We start from the raw sequence: 12,489 nt of genomic DNA, 5'->3' as shown, positions 1-12,489 counted from the left end.
TCCCCTGAATCATCCTTCAATCTTGGAAACCATGAGTTCAATTTTCGAGCTTCCTACTAACATTAAAATGCCTTAAAAATCGTTATCCCTGTGCAAGCATCTTTTGCAATCACTGCAGTGAGCTGCGTCGGGTACTCAAGTGAATTTTGTGTAAGGTCCCGGACATCAGTTTCGTTAGGAAAAAGTATTGGATGAGCGGCTCAATAATAATTACTAACGGGCTCAGTAGGTACAAGGTTATCAACACACAATTAAAGAGTTAAAGGCTTACGAGTATTCGAGTAAAAAACTAATAGGTATTCTTCAGGTTCTGACAGCCCTAATGTTCCGAAAGGCAAAGAGTTCAACAGGGTTTCGGTGAAATCCTTCCTGCCGTCGGTGACGATGGCTACAGCTGGTCTTGGGTGCAGTGACAGCAGGTGATGGAATAGCTCGTTGCCCACGGCCTGTCTGAGCGCCGTGAGGTAATGTGCCGTTGCCTGCAGCCATTAAAAATTTTGATGAAAGAGAAAATGATTTTTTACTTTCGCATTTATATTCAAATGATAGAACTCAAAATAATGATCAAAGATTCTTCACTTAAGAAGCATGGTATAATTCACCTGAAACATTCTTCACCCTTCTTTGCGTTTCTTGACGAAACGGTTTTTAGTCCACTGGTTATTTTAATATATTTTTAGGGAAGTTTTGCATGATCTCACTTCGATATCGCGTATCGTACTACATTGAACTGAAGTATATATTTTCAAAAACTGCTTTTTTGGACAAATGGTAAAGTTAAAGCATACTTGAAATGATGAAATCTGCCATAACTTAAGAACTCATATTTCACAGTTGCACAGACCTGGATTTTATTCGTGATGAATTTTCATAAAATTTTTCACTAAATCTTTGTTCAGCGAAGAATTAAGCGTTGTTCTTTCTGAAGAATGAAGCGATCTTTGTTCAGCATTAATCGTAATATTTCGACGCTCAATCTTTCATGAAAGATGGACCGCAAATCTGGTAGAATAATTGAATCGCAATGCATATTTTGTAGAAAATTTTCCCTCTATACCTATCGAGAAATGACTACCCTAGAAATTTGTCATACACAAATGTGTCTCAACCTCGTTCATATACATTTTCTATGGAAAATTTTATCCTAAACGTTTTTGTGAAATCAGAAGGACGACTAATCTTTATTGATGTCCCCATCGCTCGATTTTTGTCTAGATTACTAACGGGCTCTACTAGACTAAAAGGGGACATACGCACCCTTCTCGTAGGACATACGCACCTATGAGAACACTGTCCTTACATTTCTCTCAGCACTTTCACGTCAAATGTCTCATCTTGAGGACTCCTCATGAAGAGTCTCCTGTCATTCATAATATCACGAGTTCTAACCTGCGCAGCGAGTAGCGCCGCTCGATTGTGCAGGTCAGGCCGAGGGCTGAAGCAGGCTGAGGGTAGGTCCTTGCTAATGCCCCCCACCACCTTGCGACCACGTCTTGCCTGACGGGGAGGAAGCTGACACTTGCCTGGGGCAGCGTCATTCTCATGATTAATTCATGACTTTCAAAAATATTTATAACAGTAGAGGTACTGAAAACAACTGAATAGATCTATGAAATACGTACATTCAACACGCTTTTTTGAGTCATTTATTCTATTTTTACACACCTTAGACAGGCACACAACCCAGAATTATGTCAAATACTGAAAGTTAATTAGCTCCAAGACGCAGCTCAGAGTAACGTCCTATCTAATTAATTTCAAGTAGACTCTCGGTCGGACAACCTGCCTGGCAGAGGCGTGTATCCCATGTTGGTGACGTACTCAGAAGTCAGCAAGCCAGACGCCAGAATAGAATCTGTCAGGTGACTCTTGCAGTCAACTCCATTCTGACAGTGTCAAAGAAGAAAACACGCAATATTTCACTAATAAAATGAATAAAGGAATGAATTTGAATAGAAAGAAGTGACTATATAAGCCGTGAGAAGACACAGGGTTTATGCAATGTTCTTGAGTTCCAGTCTATATACAGAACTTTGGCGCGGTGGCTTTAGCATGAACTAATGAAACATGTGATGCTGGGGATTTCTCGCATTGCGGAGATTATGCATTAAACTCAAATTGAGGAATCTTTTCCTCTTTTGTAACTTTGGGTACCACTAAGCGAAAATTTTAATGTAGTCTAAGAATGCCGGAGAAAAACTTAACAAGTAACAAGAATTGACATAATCCAGGAACAGGCCTACTCACATTGAGGCATGTGACGCAAGTCTCCTCATCAAAGCGAGCGACGTCCGGCAGCGTCCCGCTTGGCAGCCCTGTATAACAGCGATTTTAATTACATTATTATAAATCATGGAATTCGATTATATTTGCGTGAAATTAGTTAAAATCTGGCTACGTATGTTGTGTTGTCTTTGGTTTAGCTAGCTCGAGCTGTGATTGCTGTTTAAACTGTCTTACTTGTTCGCGATTTGAGTACTCAGTGTTCAATGGTAACCATGATAGTTGTCATATTCGATCATTGTGAACGTTTTGACGGCATTGAGGCGTGATCAGGTTGTCTTGATTATGTTGAAGACGGAGGAAGGCGACGCGATGAAGAATGTTGTAAACGATTTCACAAGGTGTGATGAAGGCCTTTAGCTTAAAGACAAGTTCATCGAGTTCGGGGCGTGGGTGATTCGTGCAGGAGACATGAAGTACTGGTTGAAGCGAAAGTGATACAAGTGAGTATTGTAGCGGGAGAAATAGCTACATCTAAACTCTTTAGTGACTCTTAACAGCGGGCCCTACGTTACGTGGAAGATTAAAACAATTGAAGAAGCATTTGAGGCCGGAAAATATATTCTACACTTGCAGAGATTTACAACACTTGATTGAATCCAGATAAATTAGGACGTCAATAGAACGAGACAGTTGAAATACTGAAAAGATTGACACGATAATGGTATGGATGAATTATTGGCTTTCTACTATAGTGAGACTACTTCCGAAGACAGGTCTGTTTGTAAATTTTTATAAATAGTCGTGTTTATAGGAGTACGGCGGCTTGAAATCTAGAATGGACCGCTTCCAAAGCGAGGCAAATATCAGTCCTGCATGCTACAGTATGGGATTTGACAGTTTCATACAAAACCTAGTTAATACCAGAAGTAAACGTACGCGCAATAAAATCTACTCGATTCTATTGACACGCACTCGTAGTTCTAAACTGTTAATCTGGATTGGAAATGAGAGACCAAACAAAACTGATTGAGTTAAACCACAATCATTCGCCACTGGTGGCCTTAACAATTCCGACCGCTAATAGGACATTTGTTTCCAAAACAAAATATAAACCAAGACTCTAAAACATGACCCCCATGACCGTACAATTCTAGGCTACCCTCAGAAACATTGACATGCCTATTGCCCATTAAACCTCTTAGGCTCGATACAAAATATCGGCACACCTTGAATTCCAAAATTTATAGGTGGCGTATCTGGCCGCGAATATTAATTTACGCTCCATCTCCGTACACTGTTGCGTGATTATGATCTTCGAGTTGCGTGCAGTAATCTTCGTAAGTTATTTAATCTGTTGCTAAGAGTTTATTTTATTTATTTGATCCACCATTCAGAGTATTTCATTCAATTGTTTACTCTAAAAATTTTCACGAATCTAAAAACTAACTGACTGATTTGTTATTAATAAAATCTATTATTGAAAAGGCCGCATTCTAAATTATTTCTTAAAAATTTTGCAGGTTAAGTTTATGTTCGTGATAGATTCTTTTAAGGGGAGCGTATGGGTCCAAAACCGACAATTTCGGCTTTTCCGGTTTTTAGTCTCATCTTAAAGCTGACACTCTGACCTATCCAACGGTATCAAAACCATCTCTGTACGTTGATTTATGCGTTCACTACAGATTCCGCAAGGGAGGGAGGTGGGGCAGTTTTTTCACATTTAACATAGGAAATAATTCCCGTATTGCACTATATATAGCTGGTCTACAGACACTCAGCTCCAGTAACCTTGCGGCAGTCGTACGGGGTGGTTCCCGCACCGTCGCCCTCACCATCCTTGACAGAAATTGAGCTCCAGTATCGTCTAGTCGCATTCATTGCAGTCTCGAATGCCGATTTCGAGGCGCCCGAGACTTTGTCGGGCTCTACTGAACATTCACACTTATTGTCACTTGAAACCTATCTCCTCCTAGCGTTCTGTAGCTACATCAATGAGAAATATACCGTTCGATTCGCAAATAAAAGATCTACAAACGTAACTAGGGTTTTTTTCAAGTTCGTTATAGTTCGAATTTTATTTTGCAAAAAGGGGGAAGGCGGAGGTAAAATCGAAAAATTTCGAAACATTTCGGAAAAAGTGCTCCCACACTCACAAAAATGAGAAATTAAAAATAAGCCGAAGTTACGTTTTTAGATATGGTCTTTACGCATCGAATGATATGTGTCTCGATGTTGTAGCCTGAAAATCACAGGACTGATTAACAGTATCCCCTTTTTGGCCGTTTTCTAAGTTTACTCTCAATTTTTCGAAAAATTCACACGAACAAGAAAAAACAGAATTACGTTTTACATACGTGTACCAAATTTCGAATCGATCCGTCCAGTGATATCCGAGATATTTTTTACCTGAGACGCTCCCCTTAAGATTCTTGATCAGGTTACCTTCTTTGTTCAACCTGCGAAAGTCAACTCGTGGCTGAAATCACTTTAGAAAGTTATCTGAGGCCGTGACACTTGCCATGTCAGGTGTTAATCGACTTGCAAAAAACCATTATCGAAAAAATGCAATCAACTTATAGTTGTTAATTTCATTGTGTTCGCAAATTTCATATTATCTGTTTATGTAACTCTATTATACGCCAGGTTTTCAATTTATTCCGTCTATAGTAAGTAGAGAATCTTCAATAATGAACACCAAACGTTATGTATGATTCAGAAATTTTCAATTGGTGTTAATTTACGACTGAAGAGACGCATCGCATGGCCTGTGAGCAGATGCCTGGAATGAATCCAGATGAATTAGATGTGGGATTGATGAACCGTGTGGCTCAACCGCTGCAACACACTCACCAAGACCTTCAAGGATGGAGTCGTGGCCCAGCTCGATCCAGTTGGAGTGCGAGTAGAAGTCTTGCAAGGCTGCGAGCGACGTGCCCAGCAGGTACCTCGCCGCCGCCACTTCACGCGTCTTCAACGCGCCTACTAGCCGCCCCCACCGCGCCTGCAGCACCGCATGTGACGCCGCGAACTGTTCGTTGTTGAAGTGGTACCTGATGGTGATGATGGAATGCCAGGTTACATGTTTACGTATACCCTGCTTAATGACTGATAATACTTAGATACCAGAGGACTGAATTTTAAAACTATTGCCTTAATAAGTACTGTTGAATGTCTCAAACTTATCTCGCAGGAAAGTATTTGGATTCAACAGAGGGCTTAGTACAGGACCAATTCAGTATAGTTTTATCATCCTTTAACCCGGCTTCTTTAAGAGCGATGTTTAAGAAGCAGTCCTCGCGTTACAATGAAACAGAGCCGCAGCTCCTGGATGATGTATATTTTATAATTCATTCTTTCAAATGCAAATTCATTTTGTTAGTTTTTCTGAATATTGTGTGGGTAAAATTTAAAAGGTAGTAATTTTGTTATGCTCAAAACTTGTGCAGAGATTTTGGGTTACGGAATGCCGGTTTGTTCACCACCTGTCAACACTGTGGCGCGCCTGCCTAATGAAATTGCAACTTGCACTGTCCAAAAGCGTCATTGATGGAGCTAAATATTTACTTTGAAAGTTCTTTAACATTGACAATGCCTTTGCGTATGCATAAGAAAGCGAAGGCGGAGTCTGGCCTCTTGACATCATTTTTCGGTACCTGTACCTCATCTAACTTTAAATCTTGATGTCATGGCGTTGAACTATTCTTGGCATCTTTGTACTTCCAACTTGACATTTAATCCTTCATTTGGAACTACGTTTTTTTCGCATATGAAAGCACAGAATTTTTCAGAACGAAGTTGAGGGCGAATAATGAAACTACTTATGTTATGAACTCCATTGTATATTACCGGTCGCTAGACACTTGGACTCGTCGATACAGCTATGATAACGGTTATGACATCTACAAATGACGACCGCGACTTTGTAACATTTATGTGCGGCCAACATCCTTTTATGTACGGCCAACGGCCATTTATGTACGGCAGCACCAGCAGTGATTAAACTGCGAGATAATCCTAGCTGCTGACGCTGCACCGCTGCAGAACTGGATGTCTGTCTGCATGGATGCCGTCTCGGACTGGATGCCCAACAACCAGCTCCAGCTCAATACATCAAAAACTGATTTTATTTGGTTTGAGACTGCTCTGCGCCGGCATCAGCTTCCTACCAACCCTGTTCGCGTGGGCAACGAGTTCGTCATGCCTGCGTCTTCGGTTCGCAACCTCGGTATTCTACTGGACTCAGAACTTTCTATGAACAATCACATTGGAAAAGTCACCACCGCTTGTCGTGGCGCTCTACCACGAATACGTAGTGTCAGCCGCTCTCTCGAGGCCCTCGTGGTGGCGCTCGTTCTGACCAGATTGAAATATGGTAATGCCACACTATGTACTTCTGACCACGGCACTTGATAAACTGCAATCCGTAAGTAGCACTGCTGCGCGACTCGTGTGCATAGCAAAAATTCGACTATGTTATGTCAATATAGCGCGATCTTCACTGACAGCGCACGCATTCAGTTCAAGGTCGCTGCTCTGACGTTCCGATGCTTTCACAGTCATGCGCCTCCTATTATAAGCACAGCAGAATTGGAGCAGTGAGTTGTGAGTTCGAGACTGTAACAAGCTGCGAATGTTCTGCGGTGTTAAGAATCGGCAACAAGCCTACGGCCTAATAAACGCTGAAATCGCTATTCTATATATTCTATTCCATATCCGCTAACAATTCTACGTCCATGCGCAACTTGAGACATCATGCAAAAAGCGAGGCTACAGCTAAAAAACGACAACCATATATAATGCGGTCACTTAGAACAATACGACCGTCATTGCGGCAGAGAACCTTCGAGATTGTTAAGGTCGCGACATGGGAAGAGCCACTCAACGGGATCGCACTACGGATCAACGTTTCGTGGTAAAGGAGGAAGGTTAAAACAGCGATTGAAGACTTAATTTCTATGCGGTTCGAAAATCAAGAATAAGAGTGCTGTTTTCATAAGGATAAAATTGAAGTTCTACATTTATTCATTTGTATCGTGTCCGTAACAATTATGTTGTTCACCTTAAGATGTGCCTTAATTTTCCCAGTTTAATTTTAAAAGTAAAAGTGTTTCATTTTCTCCTTCATGTACTCCACTTTCCGTCATGAATTCCTGGAGTCTTGGCCTAAACGTGCCTTCTTGAACGTCTTGAGCCAGTTATGGTAAGAAATGAACAATAGTTCATTTACATTTTACAGCAATGGCTGTGCAGAGGGAATACTAAGTACGAAAGCGAAAAAATACAGAAGAATAAGCAATTAACAAGATATGTTTAATACAAATGCGCACTTATTTCGGAATAAATAAAGCGAGCTTCCAATTAGAAACTGCCTTATTGCATTCTAAGACAAGAAGACAATTGTGATTCGCTAAGCTCAATTCTTTGATTCCGTTTTGTTGTCATTGTCAGAATATTCTTTTAGACTTTAGAGACTTGCAGCCTCGTGCCTAGAAAACCTACATTAGTCAACTACAATGTCTGTACCTGAGGAATGGGTTCACGGCTAACCCTTTCGACATGCAGGCTGACGAATACTTTTGGCATTGATTACTAAATAATGACGGCCTTCTCAACTGCCCACTAGCTGTTTCTCATTTACCAACGCGCCCATTATATTTCTTTATGGCACGGGCACGAAGCTTCCGCCTTGTGAAGATGTCTCCTTCTCACTACACCTAAACTGTCAACTCAACGTTAAGAGCAGCATGGCGAATATCTCTGGGCTATGATAACTCGACAGCGATTATCAGGGATACTACAGAGAGCAACGATCTCGTAAACTATGCACTGACACGACCTCACCTCGAGAAGAACACGTTTGATTTTTTAATCTAAGATTAGAAAAATACAGCATTTGATCACTACTTCCCTTTGACCATTTGAATATTAAAATTACTTTTTCCCTTTGACGACTTGGAGCAAATTTCATTTCATGCCTGAGCATTCCGAGGAATTGGACAGAGCAAACGCACTCGTATACAAACAGGTCCATCGCAAACAAAACTTTTGATAAAAAATATCCTGTTGTGAAACCTCCAAGTCACCTTGCAGCTTTAAATTTTAAAATGACGTTTCTTCATTTTCATGCAAGTCGAAAAATAATATAAGTATATAATAAGCATAAACACGAGGGTTCATTTTTTGTAACGTAACACTGTTTGGAATTTATATCTACACGAGTGAAGTTAGGAGAATTTTAATGCTCAACACATTACATGAATTTAAGGGAAATTGACGTTTACAAAATAAAGTGCAAAAAAAGTCAGACGCATTTATTATCTATCTCGGTGTAATTATTCCTGCAATACTTCACGCGAGCTTGATTTAGACCGTTTTTGGAATGAAGGACACCAAAAATTCTCATTGTAAATATAATATTCAAGTCGACTGAACTTTGAAAAAAATCGAGGATCGATCCCTTAACACAAAAGAAATGAAATTGCCAATTATCAATTACTGCAAAACCGAATCAACGCCGCTCTTTTGCAATAACCATACGTTTTTGGCCTCTATAAATGTAGCTTCACATAAAGGGGATCGTTTGATTTCGATCTCATACCGAGACATCGTAATGACATCAAGCTTGTTGAGACGTCAATGCCAATACTTCTTTTTGAGTAACCTCGGCAGTTTTCCTTGTCTCTCTATTGCATCGAAACATTTCGGTGCCAATTTTGATTTCAGCTACATTTATAGGAGGATTTAATTCAATTTCAATTCGTAGGGAATAATGTACTGATAATAGCAGAAATATTCTGATCAACTGCATAGTATAATACAATGATACCAATTCCAATGATACGCTAGATAATTTATCATCAGTTCACGATAATGATTGATACGATCGTAAGGATAACATCTTGTTCGTTCTTTGCATTCTCCTCCAATGAAATCAACGTTTTTATTTAAAGCGAGTGAAATAATACTCTTAATGTTTGTACAACATCTCAATATAGTTGTAAAATTTCACGATACCTCATCTCCGCTTACACAATGGTACCACTGATACGATGAATATACTTCATAAATTTTCAGTCGAATATCCTAAAATACTTATATACTATCAAACACTGTCAGTCTCCTATAACATATAGAATTTACGTACATGAAACGTTTCTCTAACACAAGTTCAATGAAGAGATTTTGAGATACAATATTTTTACCAAATCACCCTCATATTACTCGATTATTAAACCAATCTGATCATTTTCTGCCTAGGTGATGTAAACAATAAATAAATAAAACATCATTAGGAACCGCAATAATGAATGCCGTGTACTCGCTGATCGCGCCTCGACATTCTCGTTAAGAAACTCATCAGCTTTAATTCGCTGAGCTTATAGTGTTTTCTGCTGACCAAGCGTTTGCAATCAAAAGAACTGAATTCGCAAGGATACATCGCTCACTAGCTGTGAGAACCGTGCAAGCAACATCTCCATACACTTGCTAAGCTTACAAAGTTTTAATTAATTAAATTGAATTGGTCTTAATTATAAAGAAGGTAAGACGTAATCTTGACAAAATTGCCTCGCAAGATATTGTTCTGCCCCAAGTGCAGAATTTATTATTAGAAATCGTGGTATAGGACACATAATTGCCCAAGTTTTACTGTTCGATATTTTTGCTCAATAGATAATTTTCACTACTGTATTTCCACATAATTGCGCTCAATATTGTCATGACTTATTTGTGCTTGTATTGTGACGAAGCAACCATAAGGCCATCGTTCTCAGATTTAGAACTTCTCATTCTTGTCATGATCTCTGATCACGATCCGACCGCTGGCAAAAAAGTCTCAGGTTTGAATTTTGACCCCTTCAACTCATCACTGATGTGATGGTTGTGTGACGATTGATGAACTCAAATATGATGATTATGTTCTTTCTTCACAACGAACTATCTACCGAGCTTCGAAAGCCGAATCTACTTCTACTTTCGGAGCCAAAATTTCACAGTCTACGTGGCAATCATTTCTTGACGTTCCGTCCTTCTTTCATCAATTAATGCACATCAGAACCTGAGGCTAAAGCGTTTTTTTTTTCGCGACTCCCTCTTGCTACTATTGATACCACCTAATCTCTCTAACAGATTCGACTTGTTGCAAGTAATAAAAAGAAATTCTAAAATTATTGAAATGTTTTTCCTGTGCTCACCTTAACCACTATTCAATACATCCCTTTGTTCGGCCCAGGCGGCATGCTTCAATGATCCTGCACGCGTTTATACAACATCGGTTGTTGATTTTGATACCCACTCATTTATTCACTGTATGGTCGGCATCTCTGTTTAAAAGTGACAAATTCGTTCCACTTATCGCTTAAAAATCTCATCATACTGGACATGAAAAGGCAATCAGTTCTTCCGTTTTATACCATAACATACAGCTAAATAATGTGCAAAAACACTTTTAAATAAAAAAAACACTCATTTAATTTAAGTTGCAATGACTCAAATAACCCATGGCCATGCAGGCAAATATTCTTGCAACTCTAAGTTTACTGCAAGTACTTCTTACAAATTTGAGTTACAGCTAGGGATGACTCGTTGGTTACATTGTACCGTAAGTCTCACGCCACTGAAATCATTTGGTCTCTTATACCGTTTGTAATAGTACTCGGGCCACAAACTCGTATTGGCTACTTACATTGGCTGGGCACCCATGCCTCCGACGTGGGTGTCCGCTGCAGCGTCGGCGATATCCTGCAGGGCCAGCAGGAGGCGCTTGGTAGGTACATTCGGATCGTGGTATGCGCGGTAGGCCTCTTCCAGCGTCATGCCACGGCGGTAGTCGAGTACCCTCTTTGTTTTTGCATTAGGTACCTCCTGGAGCGTAATAGAAACGTAACAACGTGTCATTAAATTTAATTATAATAAAATCCAGTAGAAAATTTACACGTAATTCCTAACGAAATACCCAGCAGTTAAACAGTAAATCAAGTACTTCTCAAAAGATGAAGATTATCGGTCCCAGATTAATGGAACTGCTCCGGGCCGATTTCATTTAATCTAGTTGAACTAGAAAACAATATTCTTTTATATGCATGACGGAGACCTGTTAGGCTTCTGCACCATGAAACATGCCGTTAGCAAGTGTACAAAGCAGTATACACTCAGACATTTGTGGTGTTAAGTAGATGTCGTTTTTGCTTGCATTCGGCCTTCCTGTTTTGCCTCCTCACCCGCCCCCTCAGTAAGACCACAATCAAACCTAAGATCGCTGGAGACTCTGCTGGCGAATTCATTGCCATGCGATTATTGCTGGGCTAGAGCGTAGAGGTATGCAGGCGTACTACTATTATTTTAAATTTATTTTAATTTAAACACGAAAATTTCATTCAAAGTCTGTTGTTGATACATAACAATCTATCTTGAAACCAAGCTGACTCACAGAAATAAAAGTATAAAATAACAACTTTTCCTGTGTTGTGACAGGTGAAATTTCCCTTCGCTAGAGGTAGTATCCTGTTAGTATCAAAGCTAAGTAAGCTTGAAACAATGCGCAACTAACAGGATTATGTAGCAATAAAAAATGAATAAAAGAAGAAAGAAATTGAAAAAATTTCAGAACAGAAGAAACAGTTTTTAGCTCAGCATCTCGGAAAATCCCACATAAAGAACGATACGCAATAAACTCCATGCCTATGATATCAAGTGCGTAAGACTTTTTCTGTAACAGACCAGAATCCAATAATTGGATTTGCATCAAGCATCGTTTAGTTGATTTGCATTAGTTCCAGACTTGTTAAAGACAATGATTTGCATAAAGCTTGTCCAAAATTATTGCCTAAGCGGATGAGCGCATAATGGAGCTTAAGACCATTACGTAGTCATTCCTTACAGAATAAAACGCTATTAATTCCATCCTAACTCGGAAGCATATAGTAGTGAAAATATAATAATCTGGGACTGTTTTTATCGTTGTGAGAACGCAACAGATTATAAAAGAAAGATTGATTTGAGTCATATACAAATAGACTGGAATTGCATCTTGGAATATTGACAATATTCAAAAGAGAAAATTCGATTTAACTGTGAAATTATTCACAACTGCATGAGTAATGATCTGTTGATCGCAGATCCACAAATTGCCCGTGGATTTATTTTATTACAAGGACATAGTCGATAAAGATCATGCAATCATAATAAAATAAGAATGCTCTTCCCCTCAATTAGTTCAATTACATCATCTATTTCTCAAAGAAGTAATTGGTAAGTATATAAGAA

At 39.4% G+C, this 12,489-nt stretch overlaps 1 protein-coding gene across 1 annotated transcript in view; it reads right to left on the bottom strand.

Moving 5' to 3' along the window:
- Positions 1-12,489, bottom strand: part of LOC108668532 (von Willebrand factor A domain-containing protein 7) — a 29,070-nt gene that overhangs the window by 15,562 nt on the left and 1,019 nt on the right. The window contains exons 2-7 of the mRNA XM_018155767.2: positions 10,910-11,088; positions 5,077-5,276; positions 2,248-2,315; positions 1,787-1,886; positions 1,390-1,523; positions 272-479 (exon numbers count right to left, since the gene is read on the bottom strand). Of these exons, the coding sequence (XP_018011256.2) occupies positions 272-479; positions 1,390-1,523; positions 1,787-1,886; positions 2,248-2,315; positions 5,077-5,276; positions 10,910-11,040 (841 nt within the window). The 5' untranslated portion in view covers positions 11,041-11,088. The remainder of the gene's footprint in view (positions 1-271; positions 480-1,389; positions 1,524-1,786; positions 1,887-2,247; positions 2,316-5,076; positions 5,277-10,909; positions 11,089-12,489) is intronic.

This window comes from Hyalella azteca, unplaced genomic scaffold, assembly GCF_000764305.2.
Source record: "Hyalella azteca isolate HAZT.00-mixed unplaced genomic scaffold, Hazt_2.0.2 contig10616, whole genome shotgun sequence".
NCBI lineage: Eukaryota > Metazoa > Arthropoda > Malacostraca > Amphipoda > Hyalellidae > Hyalella > Hyalella azteca.
Note: the sequence above shows the minus strand (reverse complement) of the source record. Positions and strands in the feature narration are given on the sequence as shown.